We start from the raw sequence: 25,078 nt of genomic DNA, 5'->3' as shown, positions 1-25,078 counted from the left end.
AGAGACGTGGGTTTATTAGGTGTCAGATTACTGATAACTCTTCATAAAAAAAAAAGCAAGCTTGTTTCATTTCCCCAGGCAGACAAGACAAACAGGTCATGCAGAACATTCATGAGTTTGTGATAAATTACTGCATTAAATGTTTCTACATTTATTTTACGGCCTTTGGTTTTAAGTGTATAAAACAGCCACAGGTACATAAAAATGGCTTAAAGGATTTTCAGAATATCTAGAACTGAGTGATTTTGCTATTTTTATGTGATCTTTTTCTTGGGTTTTGCTTGTTTATGTCAAGATTGGGGATAGGATAGTAAGGCTGTATTCTAAAATGCATTTAATTCCTTCTTATTGCAGTATAGTACATGTCTAAGTAACAAATAAGGGGAATAGAACAACACTAAGGAGAATGTAAGCAACAAGTTTTGGGTTTTCTTCCTGAGGAATCTAACATGTTCTTTGTTTGGAACTAGCTATGTAAGTATTGGTTTACTGCAGTTCTGTGTAATCTAATGACTAATGCAGACACCAAATGGTGAAAAGAATTTATGTCAGTTACCTTGACACGGCGGTCAATCTTGTAGCAGAAAGCTTCATTCCAAACGGGGTTTTTGCTGTTCCTGATGGTCCTGGTCCGAACCTTCTCTGCTGAGGCAGTGGGCAGCCACAGTGTCACGTAGCAATCTGAAAGGGTGACTGTGCAGGGAGAAGATGAGCACAGTTAAAATGTGTCTGGCGAAAGAATTACTGCACAGTGCCCATTAACCCTAATAAGACAAAGACAGCACAGCTGGGGTTTTCTTCCTAAAACATACAGGATTAGGTGTAAATAATACAATGAAGCACTAAGAGGAGAACAGACATCCTCACACATTTGCAATGCCCATTTCCAGCTTTTCACTCTTAGTTTGACATACTTTTTTTTTATTTTAATGTTACTTTATACTTGAAATTGTGCCATCCTCCACAGAGAGTAGACATTGCATTTAGCTTTATCTTCATGATTATCCAAATAGCTGGGACAGGCAGCCACCTCACAACCTTCCATCTGTGCTATATAGAGACTTGTTTTCTATAATTTCTTCCCCAGATTCTGAACTTTACCTTAATAAAAGCCTTTGTTAACATTCTAGCTCAACTGAAGAGCAGATTTTTTTTAATGAAAGGTGTTCTCCCATCAAAGCTAAAAAATTTGATTTATCACAAATTAGAATGTGCCTATTCCTTATTCATTCATATATTTGACAAAGTTTTTAGAAGTTGTGTGCTCCTCAGCAGTTCTATCAGAAAAAAACCCATCCATTTCATCACCATAATTAAATTACTGTGTGTTCAATTCCTTCCTACTGCTCTGTCTGCAGACTGGAAAGATGCTGCCACCACCCATGTTTGGGGAAGGAAGCCGTGAGTACTAATGAAGACATCAGCTTCTCCTATATTCTGAGTCCTCAAATTGGAGGGAGAACTCCAGGGAGTGAGACTCAACAGAAGCATGATACAGGTGCCAACGGCCTTTCTCTCACACCTCTAATGCAATCTCCCTATTCCACATTAGCAATGCTCAACCAGTCATCTGGTTCTTACACCAACCTTGTGAATCAGAGGAGGACAAATAATTCAGCTCATAGTCAATCCCTGCATCATGCTCAAAACGTGTAACAGTGTTATTACATTATATTAAGAGCAATTACTTCATGTATTTCCTCTTTATCTTTCCATAACAATCACAGATTTAGGTTTTCCTACAAGCCAAGTCGTGCCTTTATTGTGTTGTTAATCATGCTATACAACCAGCAAAGCCTGGATTGTGATTGTGGGAAAGAAAGCATTTCCAGAAAGAGACCTAAGCCACACCTGGTCAGAAGACTGTGACTGATCAGATGTTCAGCAGAGGCAGAAATGTAAGCAGATGAAAATGTGAATAGTTAATGATGATTAAATGCTACAGTTTCCATTTTCAAAGAGGATGAGACACTCTGATTACTTCACAGTAGCAATATAAGGATTACACAATTAAGTACACTGAGAAAACTTGAATTTCTTGGAACTGTTCAAGATCATTCCCCACCCTGGATAGAGCTTAGATCAACCTGATCTAGTGGAAGGTGTCCCTGCTCATGGCAGGGGGGTTGCTTTAAGGTCCCTTCCAACCCAAACCATTCTATGATGGCATGCTTTGCCCAAGATCCCATAATGCAGTCAATGTCAGGGTCCAAAACATACTCTAGATTTTCAGGCCTCTACTCAAATCTATTAAAATTATCTTGTTCTGAAACATCAGTAGGGAGGAGTACTTTTAAAGTATTTTTATTTTTCAGTAGTAAAGTAAATAGGAACATGAGTCAACGAACAAGAATTGTTTGTTTCAATAAACAAAGCACAAACACTCATGAGAAAATATACATAAGAGAAATAAATAGTCATAGAAAACACCAAGATTTAACCAGCAAAATTGGAAGCTAAAGAGGAGGAAATAAATGCTAACTCAGAATTGTAACAACAAGCATTGTAGCATTAGACACAGGTAGAAAAGGGACATTTTCCTACAGTTGAAATTACTGAGGTTTCAAGGAAAACTAGCTGAAATGTTTGCCTTATTGATGTCTCAGAAAATGTAAACACTGCCTGAAATACCCTTCCCACTGCAGACAAAGAAATGGACAGGTCTTTTTCCCAATAATACTGTTTTTTCAGACAATAAATTTTCTGTTAAGAAAATACTCTTAATGAAAAGCTTACAAATCTCTCTGCCAGATACACTTTAAACAAGTGTTTGGGATGTCCAAGTTCTGAATTTGGGGCATCTCAAGGGGATCAAGATATGATATTCATCTGCTCTTGAAGCCAGAACACTAAGTAAGAAAGCCATATGGTGTGGCAGACATACCAAGAGGTTTAGCCAAAAAAGACCCTGATGATTCACTGTGATAAGGAGTGACTGTGAGCAAGTTGCTCTGAGAAGGACAGCCACAAGGAAATGAAACACAAACAGGCAGTACAGGAATACAGAAATGCACGCTCAGTTGTTCATGTGGGTTTGTAGATGCAATTTCAGTGATGGCCTGATCAGATCACATATTTGGTTGGTGCAGAACACCACTTAGGCATTTTAAAATTTGGATTTTGATAAATAAAAAGTTGTACATACAACTATAAGCTCATGGAATGTGTGATTCTATACATAAAAAAAGAACTTTAAGAAACCCCTAACTTTACACCTTATAAAGTGTTCTCACTTTGTCTAACGAACCAAAGAAGAAAGAGAAACAAGCAGTAATACATGTAGGGTAATACAGGAGTATTACATTGTGGAAGATGCTTAAGTAACCTAGAATACCACATATAAGTGCAGCAGAGATTTCTTCCCTGATAGTGATCATTCAAAAATTCTGTTGTAAAGCACAACTTCTATGTGATCTAACCACATCCCTTCTTCCAGAAACCACTAAATCCAACCTCTAGTAAGTTTTTCCCTCTACTCTTGACCCACCACAGAAGTAAAAGTCTATATCAAAATATAGATTACATTAACTAAAATTTTCTTACAAACTATGATGTGCTGCACGAAATTCTCAGCATACCAAAAGAAATTTGGTTTTGGCCATGTTAAGATTTCAGGAAACAGTGTGGACTTTTTTTTATATCTTTCAGATTTATTCATGTGGCTTTAGATTTGAATTTTCTAATTCTCTTTGTCTTTATTTCACCTTTTTCTTTTGAAATCTCAATTCTAGATATCCTTTTTTCACTTCCGTTCGCTAAACTCCTGTCAGGTGCTCAGAGTATTCCTCTGTTGATTTTTTTTCTGACTTTTAAATGGCTCCATTCTGTAGGTTAAATAAATTCCAAGACACAATGGATTTTATCATCACTTCCTGGATATGTACAAATTCTGCAGAAGTAATAGAATGTTTTTGCTTGTAAATATTTTGTTTTCACAGGATTTCTTGCTACTGCTGATTTTACATCTGCATTGCCAGTTCTCTCCTTGCTTCCATCCAGAAATTCTGTAGGAAATACTCAGGTTTCTTACTTAAAAATACAAGCATTTTCATTGTTTTCAGAGCAGATCTCAGATCAGCAGTTAAGTCAGAAGGTTAGGAAACATATCTCAAACAGTAAGATATGAAAAAAAGATATAAAATGCATTACACCTTGCTTGAGTCAGTCCCTTTAAATTTAAAAGGAGAAAGCAACGCTTCAGTATTATAAATGATTCTTTGAAACTTATAGCAATATATGCTTTTATTCCTACAAAATTTGAGAACAATAACATTGTCCAAATATTTTCTTTAAAAAGTTGTAAGAACCCTCCAACAATAGTAGAAGTACTCACGCAAGTCTGCCTTCCGGGCATTCCTCACTCTTAGTATTTTTACAGTGAGCAAGTTGAAGGGAGATACTGGTGCCTGCACAAAAATTCAGAAAAGTAAAAAAGGAAAAAAAAAGATGACATTATTATTCTAGCCTGTAGTCACAGACTACTGTAACCCTGAAATTCTGAGGATGTAAACAGAACAGTTTTCAAGGTTGAGACAATACAATTCATCAAACCAAGTAGAGCAGTCAAAAATCTGTACAGATTTTTGGCACAGAACTCTCTTCAGGCCTGAAATAGAAGTAATATATTTCAAAATCACTCAAGTTAATGATAGGTGCCAAGAGTTTGATTTGATAAAGATCACATCTTCCAATCACGGCTCCCTTATTATCACAACAAACACCCCTAGAGCACACTCGTGGGTGTCCTCACCTCTCACACAGCACTGCCTGCAGTGGAACAGGCTGTCTTTGGGACACCAAATACTGTCACAGGAGCTGTGAATGTAGAACTGTCTACCATGCACCAGCACAAGCTCCCACACCAGCGCAAAGTTCTGCACATAGCCAAAAATAGAAATGCAGCTGACATGATGAGACACTTCTCTTGAAGACTCTGCTGAACATAGAAATGCAGCTGACATGATGAGACACTTCTCTTGAAGACTCTGCTGAACCTCTGATCTTCAGCTCTGATCCCCAGCAGAAAGCTACAAAAATCATCCCAGAGAACCTCTGATCTTCAGCTCTGATCCCCAGCAGAAAGCTACAAAAATCATCCCAGAGTTGATCTTGGGAATTAACTCACAACCCCACTAGATATCAGAAACCTTGAGCTCAGAGATATTAAGTCTATAATAACTCATAACCTCCATGGCTCATACTAATCAATCTTCATATTTCTCAACTAAAAATTAACCCTTTCCCCATTTCACCTTTGAGATAACTGTTTAACTTCTTACTCTCTCACATACTAATATCTCCTCTTTCATATATACCATCTTTCATTTTAAAACCAATTTATGTACCAATTTTTCTCTCAACACTTGCTCAAGTTGATATTTAGCTTTCCACTTACTGATTCTGTTTTAGAACAGAAACAGGTTTTAATGTGCCCAAAATTTTATCTAATCTTTCTATCTGTACCAGTTGGTGAGAACAAGACACTAATACACCCTGGGGAACAAGATGTGCAAAGCAGTGCCCTGGGAAAGGTACGTGGGGGTCCTGGGCTGTGGCAAGCTGGATATGAGCCAGCAGCGCCCTGGCAGCCTGGAAGGCCAAGCTTGTCCTGGGGGGCATCAGGCACAGCATGGCCAGCCAGGCAAGGGAGGGGATTGTCCTGCTCTGCTCTGCACTGGGGTGGCCTCACCTCAAGTGCTGTGTGCAGTTTTAGTTTTATGCACATATTGTGGCATATTTAGCCACAATACAAGAAAGACATGAAACTATTAGAGAATGTCCAAAGGAGGGCAACAAAGATGGTGAAGGATCTTGAGAAGCCACATGAGGAGTGGCTGAGATCACTTGGCCTGTTCAGCCTGAAGGAGACCGAGGAGAGACCTCATTGCAGTCTGCAACTTCCTCATGAGGGGAAAAGGAGGGGGAGACACTGATCTCTCCTCTGTGGTAACCAGTGACAGAACCCATGGGAATGGGGTGAAGTTGGGTCAGGGGAGGTTTAGGTTGCATACCAAGAAAAGGTTCTTCCTCTAGAGGATTTTTGGGCATTGGAACAGGCTCCCCAGGGAAGGGGTCACAGCACCAGCCTGACAGAGTTCAAGAAGAGTCTGGACAATGCTCTCAGGCACACGGTGTGATTCTTGGGGATGGTGCTGTGCAGGGCCAGCACTCTATGGTCCTTGTGGGTCCCTTTGTACTCAGAATGTTCTGTGATTATACCCCTACCCATAAGCCCTCTCTCTCTTATTTTCATAGATATATTGTAACCTCACAAAGCTAATACAGCATCCTAACACAAACACATGGGCTTTATTGCTTAAGGCTGGCATCAGAAGTGCCTGTATTAATCTTAAAGCAGGAAAAGCAAAAATTATACACTGATGTTAGCTAATAAAACATACCTTGCTATTATTTTCTTCATACAGGCTATACATTTTACCAAATTATGTCTTTTCAGTAGTATCACAGGATTTATCCTGAAGTGCTTCACAATGCTTTGCCAGCATGTCAAGCAACTGGGACCATAACATGACATTGGACAATAAGACAATATAATGAAGGAGGTCCTAGTCCTCACCAATGAAAACCTCAGCACCTCTGAAAAGTCAGCAGAGAACATAAACTGTCTCCAAGAAATGACCTGAGCAATCCCCAGAGGATCATCTTGCACTTCCCTTTGAGTTGACAAGGGGCCTGAAGATGCAGAGCTGAGGGGCAGTGAGACAGCAGCAGGAGGGTCAGAGCAGTCACTGATATGGGCACCTTTGTTCTACATTATCTGACCATCCAGTCTCTCACACAGGACAGTTTTACAGAGCAGTTTGCAAGCCCTGGGATTGTCAGGTGTGAGACATTTCAGTTGTCACAAAGACTATGTCACACCTCTATCTGCTCCATTGTCACAAACATGTCCACAAAGGATAACTTGGATAGACTCGAAAGAAAAAAAGTTATTTGGGGGAAAAAACAAACAAACAAACAAACAAACAAAAAAGGATTCCAGTCTCCAATCCCAAGCAACCAAAAGATATCAGGTCCAGTCTATACAGCTGAAGTGCCACAACTAATTTTCTATATGAATAAAGTAGTAGTGGGTAAAAGTGAGAAGCACTCCTAGACACAGGGACCAGCAGCCAAGGGTTGTCTATCCCTGACATCTACTGACATGATTTTTACATTTATGTTTTGTCCCTGCTTTCCCCATCCAATAAATTGTAAGTGTTTATGACCTCAGAAATGTTATTTCAGAAGATGTGGAACATCTCTCTTATCCAAAAAGGAGGATACTTGCCTTCCTTGATTACAGAAAAATTGACTTGGGCAGAAGTTCCCCATTCCGTGGAAATTCTATCAATTACTGGGCTTAACACCATTTTAAAAGAATAACCTTGGCTCTGTTATTGGAAAAAAAGCACCAAGACCTTTACTTTGCAAATCCCAAATGAATAGTGATATCTCCCTGCAGCCAAGTGCCATGTGGGGTAGGAACTGTGAAAGTTGCTCCCAGCTGTCCATGTTACCTGGCTGTTTATTCAATTTTCTGCACAGCTATTACAATTCCATTCTGATGTATCTTATTCTCCAAACTTATGGAAACGATCCTCAGTGCTCAACTTTGGGTTGTGGAGTGCCTTCCCACACTAAAGTCCTGGAAGTCCAACCTTACAACTCCTAACTTTTTGGTGCCTGAATGCGTTAAGTCTAGCTGTCAGCCACTTACTCAAAGTCACACAGAAAAACTTGTCCTAAACTGGATAATCTCCTAGCAATTGGCAAGGACTTCCACATCCTTGCCTTTTATGCTATGATGACCATATCACAGATTGGGTAAATTCTGAGGCCAATTATTACAGTCAGCCATTACACACTCCAACTTTCAGCTTCTATATTTATTTCATCTGAGACATGAATCTTACCTCATAAACCGGAAACACAAGCCAGGCATTTTAATGATCACTTTTGAAATGACTTAAATATATGAGGTTGCAAATGCAAGACTTGGTCACACTGTCCTACGTCAGATAAAAATTCAATTAAGTCCTGTGGCACACTTGTGCAATCCTCACATATCTAGTCTGAGGGAGGGCAATAGGAGTGTTCACATAAATGAGTGCTCATCCATATGAATGGATTATATAACTGGTCTCTAAAATTGCTCTATTTTAGTAAAGTTCCAAGCTTGAAAATCTTTCACAGAATTTTTTTCTTAAGGAGAAAAGAGTGAAACTCATACAATATTCCCAAGTCACATTAAGAGATAAGGCAGTTATCAAAGTGCGTGTGTATTTGGGGGAAAGCACTATTCCCTTAACTTTCTCATCAAAGAGGAATAGAAATCTTATCACTAATTAAAAAGCTATGAAAAGCAACAAAGAAATCACTCACCCTGTCAGAAAGAGTAGCAGGGCTTTAAAACATAGATCACTGCCTTGCTTCTGACCTGGGTCAGGTATGTGGCACCTTTTAACTTCAAAGAATTTTGGAGCCTCAAAGGCGGGCAGGATTTCACCTCAGGCCAAGTCAAATGCATAAGAAACACTTTTCCTTGTACTGCTATTTTGTATCTATTTCATCCGTTTTAAAATGCCCTGTAGCTGAGTCTTACCAAGTCAGTAGAAGTCCCCACGTTTGTTTCAGGACAAAAACAAATGGAGCAGCACTGAGTCAATGGCTGCTTCTTTCCAAGAGCTATGCAAAACTTCTGCAGCTTCAGACTGCAATTTTCATGTGTTTGTTTTTTTTCCTTCCTGTTTGCAGCTCCACAGCTGAACATGTGTTGGAATGGATCCAAATCTGAGAAACCAGGATTCCCATAGTTCAACGTGTTTGGTTTCCTCAAGACCACACCGGTCTTTATCAGTAATTTATGTGATCTAAAAAGTATTACTCTTTTGACTGTCAGCATGAGGGCACTAACAAATTTTTCTCACCAGCTATTTTACATATTCTTTCTAATGTATATAGCTGCTCAAATTGAAAACCCACACATCCTACTAGTTGCCCTGAAACTCACTCTGACAACGAAAACTCATTTCCTTGACTGAGCCACTGAGTAACTAAAAGTAACTCAGGTATACTAGGCTTATGTACTTACCATAAATACCAACTTTCATGGGAAAGAAAAGGAATAAAGTTCAAGTCCTTCCTGAGTTTTACCTCTGTGAACCTTGGAGATTCAGGGCAGAAAGAAGGAGCTCTGGGTCCTGCTCTAAATTATAGGTACTGTATTCATGTCATGTCACCCTAAATACTTTGAAGATAAAAGTAACAATCTAAAGCCATGCAATTGTACAGGTCTTGCACCTAGGGACCTACTAACAATGTAAAAAGCACTACAGATAAAAATCAGATTGGTCTTTGAAACACAGGCTAGAACTCAAAATAAGAATTTTTATGATTCTAGCACACCTCTTAGGGCTGCAAGACTATATACAGAGACCTACATCATTTTAGAAGCCAGTTTTGAAGAAATTCTGCGAAGTGTTTACCACAGCACTTCACTTAGAACAGAGAAAATATGTGACTCCCAGGCACAACCAGGCATCAGGTACTATCAATAACAGCAAACTTCCACAAGGCAAACAGAATTTACCACCATTTAAAAGACTCTCTGCATCACTCTAGTTTCCCCATGTAGATGCAAAGCTGGGAAGTGCCCACATCACTGAAGGAGGGGCAAGAGCCCATCTTGCAGACAGATCTCCAAAGAGTTTCAACTGATACTGGCAGCCCCAAACCCACTGCAAATGCCAGAGGACAGCCTCATCCTGCTGCCAATGCCTTTGCTCCCATTCACTGGCTCATAGGAGCTTATCTGATACATTTTCCTTTATGCTAATACCTCTTAACATAAATGTCTGCTAATTGCCCAGCCATTTTTAATTTGCCTGTGCAAAGAATTCATCCTCAATTCAGCCTTTACAAAACACCTTTTGATCTTTTTTAGCCTTCAGAGAAGTTTGGGCACTACTCCCACTCCTACTAGGTTGATAAGATCAAGCTTGTCAGGAGACTGAACTCACCACATTTATTCCACCGTTTTACCTGTGAATGCTGTGCTGCACAGAGAATTGCAAGCTCTAGGACAGACCATTACACTGCAAAGAAAGGCTACGAGGAATACCAGAACACTAAGAAGACCCACATAAAAGCTCTTCTTATAATGGAATAAACTATAAGAAAATGGGAATATTTCATCCAGAGAAATCAAAACACACAAGAAGGGAGTAATTAAAAATTTGATATAGTTGAAGTACAAACCAGCCCAGATAAAGTGCACCACAAGCATCAGACACCAACAGCAGCCAGACTACTTAAAGCTTATGGAAAGCCATGGCAATACCCCATCTACAGAGCTAAAGTCGCAGCTCAGCTTTTCAACACTCAGTAAACTTTGCAACACAGTTTTCCCCCGAGCCATTGAATTCCTAAAATATTTTCTGGTGATCTACATTCAGCACTGGACAGCATTTAATTAAGGGCCAGCTAATTGCTACCTACCGTTCTCACCGCTGGTGCTGAGGTGCTCGTAAAAGTCTAGGAAAAACAACACAAGGCAAAGTTAAGAAAACTAAACTACATGTTAAATGCCTACTTTAGGCTGACATGTCAAAACATCTCATATTCAAGGATACATTTAGAGCTATGGTTTTAGCTGCATCATTAAGTGCTTTACTGACCACCATCACAGCTCTCTTCCAGCTTATTTCCTTTTATTTACAGGGAAGCAGAAGCACAATAAGCAGTGTTTCTAGCCCTAAAATGTGGCTCGAAAAGACAATTGTGCCATGAGGTTCTGCAAAAGCCTAGACTAGGAAAGCCATCCTTGCAACAAGATCTGAGGAACAGCAAACTCGATTTCCCTTGAATGCCCATACAACACCAACCACTTGTTCTCCTCAGTGATCAACTTCACTGGAACACCAGACAATTTTACCCACTTTACACCTGCTATCACCTTGTTTTGCTTACCTCACTTGTACTTAAATTTGATCCCATTGCAGACCCAGGTGCATGTAAGTCCAGTGTTAAAGGTTACTGAGTCGTACGGCTGGCAGGAACTCCTCATGCAGGTTAGGGGTGGAGGAATAGGGATTTTATGACAAGGCTCTCCTGCCCCACCCCCTGATTATTTCCAGTCATTAGGCAGTCACCTCCCTGCTTCCTGCAGCCTATTAGAGCACCTCAACTGAGTCAGCAGAATGAAGAGCAATTCCTTTTCTACCCACTGTGATGTTCAGGGAGGGTGTTGAAGTGCCTTTCTGCCCAGGTATTGCTCTCTTGAAATACTACTGGTAATGAAAACTTTTGCATTTATGCAACAGCTCTAACCCCCAAGCAAAGTGCTCCTGACTAATTAAATCACAGTTCTCCGAGTATCTCTACAGTGCCACCACCATGCTGTAAGGTAGCAGAGATGTCAGCAGCTTCTTTCCAAACGATAAATTCAAATACCTGTAGCAGTCTTCCCATAGCAGCACAGTTCAGACAGGTAAGTCCTGCAGTTCAGCAAGGTGACTCAATTGTGATGTGTGACTGCAGCATCCCCAAAGCTACTTTGAGCATCTCTGTTCTACATTTAGCAACCTCAACACATGCTGAATGCTCTTTGCCTGGATATTTATTGTATATACAGAAAAAAATGTTAATCCATATTCAGAAATCTTGCAGTTTGATATTAAATCAAACAAGAGGGAAGGGAGGAGATATTAGCAGCAGGTGAAACTTGGGAGTGGAAGGGTGAGGCAGGAGAGAGAGTTGTGCTCTCCTGCATGGCCCTGGGGAACACAGCAGTTCACCCACCCTCAGAGCTTACTTCAAAGAGATCTGTGTGTTCTGGCTCTCACAGCAAGCCCAGCAGACACACTGTGAGAAATTCCAGGGCACAAAACCCGCCCTGACTGCTCTACACCCCAGCGTACTGTGACTCACTGCCTTGTAAAGTGTATCAGGGTAGCCCTAAACTAGCATGCATGTGCAGGCTGGTAGATTTTGGAGCATGCAAGAGCAGACTCTGGCTCTGCCAGACTCTTTCTGCCCTCTCTGACTGATGATAGGAGGCAGCAGGTACTCAGTCTTGCATCGTGAAACTGAAATGATTATTTTAAACCAATCTTACTTGTATTGGTGTTCAATACAAATTCACTTGATGCAGGCAAAGAAAGCAACTTTGTAAACTGCAGTGGATGCCACCTTAGTGCACTCCCCTGTTTTATGGAGGCTGGTATCAAAATAATTCTGCACAGAGGAAGAGACAAGGTGTCCAAGGAACGTCCCTGGAGTAAAATCCTCTTTTCAGATACAAGTGGCTTCCTTCTATGTTGATGTCTGTGTGATAAACACATGTGATGCCTCTTCAGAAGATCTTATTCAAAATATGCAGTGGTACTCTCTGGTGGTTTCCATCTGAAGTATTTAATGGCTAGCTGCTTGCTTCATAGGCACACTTTACATTGTCTTCTCAGAATCAAAGGCTTATAAACGTGAATCTACAGCTTCTGAAATGCTCCTTAAACCAAAAGATATTCCAATGAACATGTGCATCTCTACCCCAAAGACAAAATACCTCCTGTAACTTCTCTCTTTATATCTGTGTTAAATCCTTAGGAACAAACTCAGGTGGAGCAGTCACAGCTGAGAATCACTTGCTTGTCCTCTCACCAACTAGTTCTTTCCAGCTTCTGAAAGAATGTTCCCTGGAAATATTACAGTATTAAAATTTAAAGTAGGAATTAATTTTCATTAAAAAACATCTGCAAAACTTCTTCTATCAAAGGAAAAAGGGTAGGATATCCAGCTCACCTTGCCCAAGTTGTCCCAGCAGATATATACCTGTACACATTTATATCATCCCAGCTGTTTCACAGCCAAACAAGACTCCCTGACACTACATTCTCTTACCCACACTGTTTTTAAGATCCATACATGAGACAGCACTTCACAATTTATAAAATTATTCCAGAGTCAGTGCATCTTACCCACTAAATGGTTTCCTGATGTTCAGAATGTTTTCCTCATCTCAAAACAATGTCACCGTTGCCATTCCCAAAATATGTTCCTAAATATTTCTCCCTCTCCTGCTCATGACAACCATCAGGATTTTGGCTGGCATTTTCTCCCTTAATCCCTACCTGTCCACATCACACAAGAAGGTTTTGGAATACACTATGTTTTAAAGACTTGGCAAATTTATGGCAGGCAAGAATAACAATCTCAACAGATTCTCATTGATGCAGTGAATACCTGATAGAACTAAGCACTGAATGTTCACAACACCTCTGACACTAAGTCCTTGTCAGCGCTGAGAAAACTTGATGACTTATTCACTGATGTCTACTACACCACCTGCTTAAAATAAAAAATCATGAATTTGCAGTTTGTCCCACTGGACTTTTAGAAATAGAAATGTCCCTAGGATCATAATTTCAAAAATATTACAACCTCCAAGGTCATGTATTATGTTGGGTTTTTTGCATTTTTCATTAGATCTTCCACAATTCAAGGACAATTTCAAAGACAATCATTAAGCATGCATTAAGCAAATTCATATCTGAATTTACCCAAAGTCTAAAGAGCCATATATTTCATCTTTTTAGCAATCACATTTCCACCTTAATAATTTTAAATTGCCAGAGAACATCATATACATACATACTACTTACACTCTTACTTGGATTTTTGAAGATTAGAAAGACTGTGTAACTGATGATGGAACACTCAACAGTCTCTTTAAAGCTCTGAACAGTAACAAGGAGAATAAAAAGGAAGATGTCATTTTCCTCTGCTATCATGCACTTTCAAGTGAACATTTACATGCACATGATTTTATATCTATGTATTAATTAAGGCAAGGTGGAGAAAATATATCATTCTGATCTAAACTGGCCAGCTGCAAATGCTAGTTTCCCCTTAATTATATAATTGATAATTGTATGTCTGACTGCAATAGGTCACAGGGAGGAATAACAGCTGCTTTCAATACTCCACAATTGCCTTATGTACCACTTTGTCACCTTCTGATAATCCAGAACTACAGAAATGTATGACTAATGGTGGACTTCATCTTGCTGCAAGAGAAGAGTATCCTTGTACCATCCTTGGGATGACAATGGGAGCGGTCATCATTTACACACCCTGAACATAACAAGAAGGGTAAACATTAAAAGCACATGCTAGAGGTATTAAAAAATGATAGCCAGATGTCACATTAGAAAATAATTACTCAATATTAACAAATTAAGCAATTTAACAAATGTAGTGTCAGATTTGTAGCTTGGCATTTTCCCTGGGCTTTCACTTTGTTTTCCTTCTTTTTGTATAATGCTTCCACAAGCTATAAAATCTACTAAGACCTCATCCTGCCAGTCAAAGAAGAGCAAGCAGCTCAAGTCCAACTCTAGTTACACAAAGGACTTGAATTCAATAATCTCCAAAGACAAGGTGTACCATGGATGACAAGCATCACTTTCCTATCCCAAGGTGTTGGATTTTAGACTCTGAAAAACTTGACTTTGACTTCGTACTTTTTGGCCTGAGGTTAATTTTAAGGAACTCTTTGGTATAAAAAAACCCAACAAAATATTCCCCCCTATATACATATGTATATAACATTAATATGATTATTATGTTGGCATTTTATTTTCATGTTTGCATGTACCACACCTTCAAAACACCTGTTCTTAAAAATGCTACAATATCCTTTTAGTCATTGGAGAGAGAGATCATGCTAGGTGGAGGATTATATTTTTGCTTGAGACACTATTCTGATTATGACATATATGAAGGAGGGCTTGTGCTTTCAAAAGACTATTGAGAAACTGCATTAAAACAACTCCACATGCCCTTGATATGTTTTGGAGAGATAAAATCTCACTCCTCCTACTCACTCACATGAAGAAATTGGGCTGCTTTTCCATTCAAAAATCATCACTAAAGTGTTCGCCCATCTGTTAATATATGCAACCCTGCCTTCAGATTTGTTGCAACAGAATTTCAAATGCAATCCTCATCTCAAAAACCAGTAGCTCAAAACCTTTATCTCTGCCCCTCCCTGTGCTCTGTAGATCTGAGCATCCAACAGCACCTCTCTTTACCTTTGTAGGAGCACTCAGAGGTTGCCTGACTTTTCCAGGTTCATTCAACACTTCAGGCACTCTTCAAGCAGCTATTTCACTGCCCTAACCCCAACAGACCACAGGTGTGAGGAATACCAACACCAGCCTGTGTCAGCTAATTACCCAATAACTAGGCAAGACACATAGCCCAGGACCTTTACAGGGAAATCTAGAGCCAATTTCCATATGAACCAATTCTCAGAATATCAAGAAGCCACCTCATATTACCAGCTAATTAAGGGGGTAACTTCATCTACAGTCAGCCTAAGAGATGTTTGAGCCCTAATAGAGACTGCAAAGATTCACAGCTAATTGTTTCCAGGATCATGACATTACATTCAGCAGAGCTTGTGTGACAGGTCACAAACAGGTGTTTACCAAAAGAAAAAAATTGCTGCTGACCTACCTGGGTTGTAAATATAACAATTGCATCAATGCTAAATCATTTTGAAAAATCTAGCTGATATGTCACTGAGCCTAAGTCTCAGATCCATCCTTAAAAAATACCACAAGTAATAATTAATGTGTCTCCTTTGTTATTTTTTGATTAAAAGCCACTCAAATAAATATCTCTTCTCCTGTCCTTTCATGCTGCCTTTCACCATTACATCACAGGCAAGATTCTGAAGTATCTCTGTGATGTGAACATCATCAATGGTCTTTAACAGAAGCAACCTTTCCTTCCCCAAACAAGAAACAAAATCAGTCCATTCTGGAGAAAACCCACAAGCCACCAAGGCAAGACCATTAAGCTTGGCTCTCCCAGCTAAAACATTCATCTCATGCAGTGTTAGATGCCTGGAGCCAGATCCCAACACAAGCACCAGCATCTGTCTGACTTAAGTCAAAATACTGAGCTGCTAAGCTAGCCCATTTAGGCAACGTAAGATTTTTTAATGGTTTGCTAAATAGGCCCAGACTTCTGAAAACAGACTCCCTTTCCTCAGCTCATTCTAAGCCATCCTAATTTTCCAGATCAGCTGCCAAATACACACATCATCACCACACCTTGGGTGAGTAAAGCTGAAGGCCCAGCACCAAATGTTGCAACCACCAAAACCCAGAGGGTGGAATACACAGGCACACACTGAACTGCTTATATTTATTCTTCCTGGAGCTCTAGTAATGAAACTTGAAAATCTTAAAAATACTGAAGAGATATTTTGCAAAAGAAAATAATCATAGTCTTAAACCTCCATTTCGTTATTGTTTAAAAATATATTCATGAGCATAACTGAGCTGTCAGTGACACTTCCTTTTCTTCTTTACTCACAGAAAACTATTGCTGTCTTACCAGTGACACATAACATCAAATTATCCTAACCAAGGGCAAGAAAAGAAGGTGAAAAACTGGCTTTCTGCATAAGAGGGCTAGTGAAACAGAAAGATCTATCAGTAACTGAGGAAAAGGAAAGTTGTTGGACTTGACTGCTTTAGATCTATGAAAAGGAGACATGAAGGTTACTGCCAACAGTTTCCTCTTATGAAAGGAAACTTACTGGTTTGATTGATATTGCAGCAAATCTTGACAGACGCTGCTGGTGTTATCTCCTGTTAAATGAACTGATGCACAGAAAAGGACTGGCTTAGAGATAACAACATATAATGTTATCTCCTGAGTTAGCATTCCAGTCACCTGCACCCTTGAAAGCAGTTTCCTTCCATTTTTCATTTTCCACAGTTGAAGTGACAGCTTTTCTTTCATCTTTCCTCAAAGGTTATTCACAAAGCTCATTGTTCACTCAATATTCGATTTCTTGGTATCAAAAGCAACTTTTTCCAGAACAACTCACTAGCTCAGCTGAGTCCACAGAACTTAATAAAACCCCCAAACTTCAATGATTTCAACTACAAAATTCTTATTTTTAATAAGATTATGCATGGCTACTAAGTATTTGAGCAGTAGCTATTACTCTGCCATGCCCTGACAGGCAGAGTATATTTTTGCATACAACAATCAGAAAACAAGATCCAAGAAAGACCAGATAAATATACTTTGTTAAGAAACCATTTTTCTAAGACAAGTACCCTGTTATTTGGATGGCAGTGGGAATGAAACTGTAGTAGCAGCTACACACCAGCCATCTCACTGTTGCAGAAGTCAAAGGAGTTGGTATCACAAATTCTGTTGCCATCACAAACATCTGTGAGCTTGCAGCAGGTGAATGTTTATTAGTCCACTACCAAAACATTTGTGTATCTCCTTCTGATGATTTTTTTTCCTAAATACACTTTAAGTGTGTTTACTCGAATTAGGTGATGAATAGTTTTTAAGTTGCTTCTTTCGTTGCACTGCAGTTCGCAGAGCCTGGAGAATCAAGTGCTTGTTATTCAGGATGTTGTAGCTGCACAGGTTAAGCAGCTTGTTGAAATTCTCTTCAGTGTATGTCAGCAGGCCGGTGCCATAGGGAGCAGCACAGTTTGACACGTCCACTCTTCCCTGCTCCATCTCTGCGGGACTGCGCTCCACATCTGAAACCAGAGACAAGCACAGCAAAGGCATTGAGGTAGAAAACTGCTACCAGGCAGTGCAAAACACACTGTAACAGACAACAAAATCCACTAGTTCACTGCTTGGCTACAGTTCAGACTTGACCAGCAGAAAAGCTTTTCTATGCAAAATGCTTTCCTCTCTAAATTAAGGTTTTGCATCAGAATATTTATTTTTTTTTAAGATTTGGAATTTTGTATATTTAGCTTTTCAGTTAAGTTCTGAGATGACAGCTCTTTATTTACGAGCTGGTAGAAAATTATGCTAGAGGGCTCCTGGACTGGGACTTTTCCCTCTCAGGCGGCTGAGATTTTAAGCACATGAAGCAGAACAAGTAAGATAATGAACAGCACAAGGTCTTTTTCAATAAGCTGGTTTATGGATTTTTCTTAAATTTTTGAGTAAAGGGTCATAGAAAATTAGAAATAATAAAATTGGAGCGGATGCATGTAAAAGTATTTGTAAACTGAAACTGAATTTGCCAAGTAGGCTTTTTTTTTCTAGTGAAACAAACATTTCTTCTATTGCTGAACTAAAGGAAACAGTCTGGCAACTTTTCAAAAATTATAGGTATCAAAGCAGCTTGTTACCGTGGCAAAGCCTTTGCTTCATTACATGTTTTCAGTACTTTCTATTCTCAATTTTTTCATGTAAAAAAAGTAATAGGAGAATTCCAACTTTGTTAACCAAGGAAACATTATATCTCTTCATGAGACTGTGAGGTGACAGCATAAGCTACCAGCGGATATAACTTACTAGCTGTGTCCTCTTCTTTATTATCAAAGTTACATGACCTGTTTCAGGTGCCAGAGGGGGTTTCCCTCAAGGTACAGCTTCTCATGTTTTTATTTTTAAACCTCTTCATTCCAATCCCTGATTAGCTGCCCAATACTCTATGCATCACAGCTGGACTGAGACTATAATAACTTAGCCAACTCAGAGCTTGCCAGTGCCTTGTTTTGGAATAGGAAAAAGTTCAATGGATCAACTGGATAAGACAATCTCAAAAAATTATTACTGCTGTCAACTTACTCGGTGCCTTGTATTTTTGGAAGGTATCACACACCAATGGAAAATAGGCCAAGATTGGTGCCTCTAAGCTGTCCTCAAACACATAGCACTCCTTCAGGTGCTCCCGGTCTTCCTGGCTCAGGTCTGTGCAGGGGAATGGGATCCCATGCTCCAAACAGTACTCTGAGAATAGGTCCAGTGGCTGGCTCAACAAAGAGAGATGGCAACACAAAGAGAGCTTGAAGTAAGACCACCAAACCCCATAATATTTTGCTGCAGTAGACAATCTGAGATTGATTCATATGTTTATAAATAATGCTAACTATGCACTGGAACAAACGTATCATTTTAATTTTAATATATCCTGGGTAACAGAAATTTGGTTGATTTGCTAACACTCTATATTTTTTAAGCAGGGTTACCATTTACTGAAATGTATATGACATTCAGGTCAATTTCTGTGATTCAGTGAGCACAGTACAGGATTTGGATAGGGAAACTTTGATTATATGTGGCTTCTCAGATCACAGGTTCTTAAATATTTGCATTCAGTGCATCTAACTATGTCTTAATGTCCTCTTACAAATAAATCAAATCAAATTCAAATTAATACAAATAAATCAAATTCAAATTAATTTGAATCATATAAGCCTGTCAAGGTTTCTTCAAATGCAGAAAATAAAACCCTGACTAAAACTCATTACACCAAGAGTCAAATGTAAAAGCAAAACTTTTCATTCAAAAAAAATTCAAAATTATGCATTGTATATTAATAGCATTGTAGAAGTCATTTAACTATTGAGGAACTTATTACCAATACAACATTGAATAGGACATCTTCTGTATGTCTGTGTTCATATGCCTGTCCCAGAAAGACACTGAAAAAAGCCCTAATAAAGGCAGTGACATTATGGTCACAGTTGTGAATAGTACCACTGATATGATCATTTAATTTAATAAAAACCAGACCATCTTCTGGAAGAAAAATTAAAAAGCAGAGAGAGACAAAAAGCTGTGGTGGTAATTCAGCTGCTGGAATCATAGAGATAAAGAATCACTGCTCCAAAACATCACCAGAGTCTGTGATCCTCCACTGTAGTTTAAGTGAAGAATGACATCCACTTTTCTCTCTGGCCTCAGAATGGGTGGGCAGCTGGTGTTGATGAAGAAAGCTGTATCTATCAGCTTGAGGTAGTCACTCATTTCATTCAGCTGGTTGGGAGAAGAATCCAGTACTGTGTCTGAAAGGCCAAAACTTCTATTATTATTATTATCGTTATTTAATGCAGGCTCAACTCTTTTTTCCAAATTAGCATAAAAGAAGAGAAAGAAAATACAATTGATGTATATTCATCTTTGACACAAAACCCACAGTTACGTATTTGTCTTTGACACAGTTTTAGTATTTATTTACTAAATAAATAGCTCAACTCTGAAATCAGCAAGATGGAGCAGTTCTAAGACTCCACTTCATCCAAAGTGATAAATTACTCTTCTTTCTCAATATGTGTAAATTTGCGGCTATTTAACTTCCTTGGAAGCTTCAAGTCACTGTTTGATGGCTTTTCCTAGGAAGATGAGAATTCAAGCAGGCATGCTGTGCTTCCTCCAAGACAGGAACATGACCAGGAATAAATCATCTAGGGCTTGGCAAAACCCATTCCACAAACATGTTTATCAAATAATATTAATCAAAATTTACCTCTATGATAAAACTTATCAAATATTTGTCCTCAGCAAGTATCAGCCCTCAAATCTCCTTCAAAGATATAACTAAAACAATTTCCAATTACCTTTCCACATGCAAAAGCTCTCATTCTCCAAATATCTGTTATGTAGCTGCAAGCCCTTGAGGAAATTGTGGTAAGTTGAAACCACTGGCCGCCCAGTCATCATTTCTCGAAGAGTTTTGGAAAGGTAACCTTTGGGAATGGATAAGCAGGTTGTCTGTTCATGAGGCTTCTTGGGCAGAGCAGGATGGTTCTCTGCAGGAAGAACAAGAAGAGGGTATGCGTCTGCATTTGGTCAGGGTGTTTCTCTGATGATAATAACAACCAAACCACTCTAGCTCCCAGCCCCATCTGTGACTGGGTGCACACATGGACGTGCAGACTGTTCTGGGCAGTGGGTTTCAGTGTCACACCATCACCTTGTTCTTCCCTGTCTGGCCTCTCCCTCCACAAAGGGCTTTGGTAACCCTCTTGTGACAAACAAAGTTCCCCAGGGATGTTGCACACTGAGGAGCACAATGTTTTTTCCTGTTTTACAGGACAACTGTTGGTCTCCTGCTTTTCCTTCATTCTCAAGGGCTTCGTGTCCCATAAGCCAGAAATAGGACACAAAAACAAACCCTTTACTAAATGTCAGGTTTCACATTTCAGAGAGGTGTGAAGAAAATGTAGATGCAAGAGAAAAGTAATCTGAAGAACTAACCAATGTCATGCTCAGTGTCTCGAGTCCATCTGTGCCAGAAGTGTTCTGAATGACCCGAGAGGTAGATAGCATCCATAAAACTCTGGGAAAATATATTGCTCCACGTGCCTTGAAAATAAAAAAAAAAAAAGGGTCCATACTTAATATTAGTTTGAATATTTAGAGCACAGCTATGGCAACACACCTGAATCCACTCTCTGTTCTAGTTATGAAATACTATGAATTTTCCCATAACTATCAAATGCCACGCCATTCCACACAATGTCTGGCTTACAACCAGGCTATTTTCGAAACTTGGCAGTCTATAAAAGTCAGGCTGTGAGTTTAAATACTTCAGATGATCAGTTTATGTGTGGGCATGCATGACTTCTGTTTAGGTCATTCTGCAAGACATTCAGCAAATTAGTCATACTGGTCTCAAAAATTGGTTTCCTCTTTTATCGCTTTTGGCTGGTTCATTTGAGATTGAAATTGTATCAGATACATTCTCTGGTGTGCTAATACTGCAACTTGCAGAGCACCTCTGTGTAGCCAGTGCTTAAGGTGATGTTTTCTTAAGACAGTAAATTACCTTCCAAGAAGCAGATATGGGATTCTGGTATCTTCTTCATCCGGCGACCCATGAAGAACTCACTACCAAAATCCTCGGAATGAACAAAGGCTCCATATTTCAGGAGACCCACCTCATATGGTGTGAACTCCACCCACTCTGCAAATAAGGCATCAAACTGGATTTATTGCAGCCACATGTAAAAATCAGCTTAGAGATTCAGAAGCTGGAAGAACAAGGCCTGTAGCTTCACCATGGTGGTGACAGACAGTTCAAACCACCATGATTTGAAATAAAAAGGTGCCTTTCAACATACATGAATGCAAAAGCTAAAATCGTTTCCTCTGCCAAAATCCATTTGGCTTGGGATTCAGGTCCATTTCTAAGAAGCAAGACCTGGGGCTGAAAGTCCACTAATTGCTAAGGCCCTGCACACAGTGTGGCATTTTGAGTTCCTCTGAGTCAACAATGACACCAGCTACCTTTCATTCTAGAGACTCTCATAATCACTGCCTTGAGGATAAAAAACTCTGACCAAATGCCCTCCCCACACAGAAACCTTGGCTGGGTGCACTGGGACTGCAATTGTGCCTAGGAGCAGATGACCAGGTTCAGTCGCAGGATCTCCAGCTTCATTTGTGCAGGAAACGCTATGGGAACAGTGATCAGGATCACTGACCAGAGCACAGAGCCCTGCCCCTCCTCAGATCCTTCTTAGGCTGCTGGGAGCTGACTGCTGCTCTTACCCCTCTCCACCTTCTCCTTTCTCCTCCCTGCCTTGCCCTCCTCCCCACTCTTCACAGCTCTCTTGGACTATGCTGCCTCAGCCGAAGACCCAGCAGCTAAAGGGGCTGTGGGAGGTAGGTGGGGATGAGAGAGAAAAGAGCAGCAGTTGTGGCTCTCAAGGCTGCCAGCAAAAAGCAACTCCATGCCCCCACTGAGCAGTGTCTGCAGCACAGGCATCTCCCTTCCACAGAAGACAGAGGAAAAGAAATGATTTAAAAGATTTTTTGGCTTGGACTTACAGGAAAAAGTTTTGGCATTCAATCAGCCTTAACTCTTAACTCTTAACTCAGCCTTAACTCTTCAGAGTTATAAGAGGGTGTATGATAATCTATACCTTTAAAATCCAAAGTGCTGAAGTCATCCTTGACATTGAGGGATAGGTATATGGGGAGTGGATTCTGCCCCTGATTGACTGCTAGTTTTTGGTCCGAGAGTTTGTGAGTACTTTCCTGTTTACAAAGAGCAAAAGTCATTGTAAAAAGATGAACATGATGCATGGACTTACTACAGTATCTAAGCACTATCAATGAAGTATCTGCTAAACCTCAGCAGGTTTTGTATGGTGTACTTTAGCTGTTTGGCCACACAAGTGTGTGCATGTGTTTTCTGCCATGAGCTTTCACCAAGGCATTGTGCTTACAGGAGCTTTGGCAAGGGGGGCAGGGCAAAAATGCAAGAAACATGTCTGTACAGTCACTGGGATATTACTTGCTTTAAGGAAAGAATGATATTTAGTCAACCTGGACCCATTTCCTTCCATACTGCTTATGGGTATACATTGCTATGCCTGAACTTGGCTCTGTCACAACCTTCTCTCCTCTGGGTGTTACTAGAACTATCACCTGACCCAAACCCCAAACTTAAAGATGGAAAATCAGTTTCCTTAGCATCTTGAATTTTTGCATGCTCTGACACCTCTTCTAGATGCTCACACTTTAGGGTTACTTTGTTACTTTTTTTCTAAAAAGCCAAATATTAAGTCCTTCAGGTGTTTTCAGGGCCTTTTCTCCAACTGAATCAACAACCTTAGACATGGGAAGTTAGAAATCCTGTGAAATAAGAGGGAGAGAAAGAATATAAAATACCTGATGATGTAGCATACAATCAATGAAGAGTCCCCATAAATCTGTAAAGGACACCTTGTGTCCCTCTTGCTTTCTCTCACAAAGCTCATTTTCATAGTATTTCATATGCTCCAAAGAGAAACAGTGCAGCTTGCTCTTGGTCACATGTTTCCTGATATCACCAACTGGTCCTCTGAGATCCTTTTGTGACCAATTTTCATCTTCATATAACTTTGACATGGTCCTGGATAAAAGAAAGGTACTGAGGTTCATCACAGGGCACATGACAATTCATTAGCCTCTAACACACATAAGTGTTTTGTTTCAGGCTACATGAGGTTCTTGCCCTCCAACTTTTACTTGGAAGAGCATTTCAAAGCTGAGGCAGAGTTTAGACTGTGTAATGATCTCTTTTTTTTCCCTGCACAAATACATTTAAAATCATCCTGGCTTGTTTGTATTTCAGAATCAAAAGAGTAATAAAGCCACACTGATAACTTAACTTGAGCTTTTGCTAGAATTACCCTTTGATTGTCCAAGCCATCTCTTCTGTCTGAGGCCAGTTCCCTCAGGTGGGTCAGACCCTGTGCAGAATGTTAAGCTGGAGTTTTGCAGTGACTATTGCCCTGGCAAGTGTGAGAGCCCTCCTCGGGTGTGCAGCCGGTGGGGCACCTCGGGCTCCTGGCACACATAAGGGCAGCCTAGAGCTGCCTGTACCCAGGGCTCAAGCAGATTCCAGTCATCCCTCTCATCCCCACCCCGCTTGTTCTAATTCTGTCTCACACACTTTTAGAGCAGCCCTTCAGAGGCAAAATGTTTTAAATCCCCTCAGCCGCTCCTAGCTGGTGCAAGGCAGTCACCATTGAGTGCATGAGTGACACTCTGTGTTTCTCAGGGCTGTTCTTTAAAAGTCTGCTTTTGGAGACGTGTAAGAGTTGAGCCAGACAAATATTACAAAAGGACTTTTGAAGTGTTGTATGCAACAAGATAACAAGTTACAGGCAAACCATCCTGGCTTGTGCTCTTTTCTTTTGGCTTCTGTAAATGCTTCAGTAGTTACAGAAATACTGTCATTCTCATTAGATTTGTTTCTTGTAGGAGGGCAGCTCTGAGTGGTCCCACGAAACAAGTCCAAAAGGAAGCCAAGTGCTCACATCAAGCTGAGTAAATTCATCAGTAAGGCAAAATTGTTCACCAGGTTATCACTCTGCTAACACAAACATAAGTACAATCCCAGCTGTCCTTACCATGTTGTGGCAGATAAACCACTGATGTATGACACACAGTCCAAAACACCCAGCTCCTGGAGAGCCAGGAGGCTGCCAAACATTGCTGTCATGGATCTCACTCCCCCTGCTGCCGTCACCACTGCCACCACGGGCACCTGCTCAACACACAGAGACAGGCTCAGAGTCACTCTTCACCAGAGGAAATACAGGAATGATGGCCATGCAGAAAAAAAAGTAACAGCAACACCTGGTTTTGATAAATTCACCCTCTTCAGGGCAGTGCCTAGGTGTGTGTTTGAGCCGTAAAAACTTTGGTGGAATTTAGTGTATGCTGAAAGCATTTTCCTGGTCAGTGATGCTTTGGAAAGCCAGGAGCTGTAAGTACAGTTGGTGTGGGGAAA

The 25,078-nt window shown here is 40.1% G+C and overlaps 2 protein-coding genes across 2 annotated transcripts in view; both read right to left on the bottom strand.

Moving 5' to 3' along the window:
- Nucleotides 1-11,087, bottom strand: part of LOC102043225 (cytosolic phospholipase A2 epsilon-like) — a 32,750-nt gene extending 21,663 nt beyond the window's left edge. Inside the window, exons 1-4 of the mRNA XM_005419407.2 lie at nucleotides 10,972-11,087; nucleotides 10,501-10,536; nucleotides 4,334-4,406; nucleotides 557-693 (exon numbers count right to left, since the gene is read on the bottom strand). Coding sequence (XP_005419464.1) covers nucleotides 557-693; nucleotides 4,334-4,406; nucleotides 10,501-10,536; nucleotides 10,972-10,998 — 273 coding nt within the window. The 5' untranslated portion in view covers nucleotides 10,999-11,087. The remainder of the gene's footprint in view (nucleotides 1-556; nucleotides 694-4,333; nucleotides 4,407-10,500; nucleotides 10,537-10,971) is intronic.
- A 6,259-nt stretch (nucleotides 11,088-17,346) lies between these two features.
- The window catches only part of LOC102035113 (cytosolic phospholipase A2 epsilon-like), a 20,252-nt gene continuing 12,520 nt past the window's right edge, over nucleotides 17,347-25,078 (bottom strand). The window contains exons 13-21 of the mRNA XM_031055757.1: nucleotides 24,696-24,835; nucleotides 23,470-23,692; nucleotides 22,719-22,833; nucleotides 21,620-21,757; nucleotides 21,049-21,156; nucleotides 20,409-20,600; nucleotides 19,690-19,856; nucleotides 18,637-18,817; nucleotides 17,347-17,585 (exon numbers count right to left, since the gene is read on the bottom strand). Of these exons, the coding sequence (XP_030911617.1) occupies nucleotides 17,347-17,585; nucleotides 18,637-18,817; nucleotides 19,690-19,856; nucleotides 20,409-20,600; nucleotides 21,049-21,156; nucleotides 21,620-21,757; nucleotides 22,719-22,833; nucleotides 23,470-23,692; nucleotides 24,696-24,835 (1,503 nt within the window). The remainder of the gene's footprint in view (nucleotides 17,586-18,636; nucleotides 18,818-19,689; nucleotides 19,857-20,408; nucleotides 20,601-21,048; nucleotides 21,157-21,619; nucleotides 21,758-22,718; nucleotides 22,834-23,469; nucleotides 23,693-24,695; nucleotides 24,836-25,078) is intronic.

The sequence above is a fragment of the Geospiza fortis genome, unplaced genomic scaffold (genome assembly GCF_000277835.1).
Source record: "Geospiza fortis unplaced genomic scaffold, GeoFor_1.0 scaffold66, whole genome shotgun sequence".
Lineage (NCBI taxonomy): Eukaryota > Metazoa > Chordata > Aves > Passeriformes > Thraupidae > Geospiza > Geospiza fortis.
Note: the sequence above shows the minus strand (reverse complement) of the source record. Positions and strands in the feature narration are given on the sequence as shown.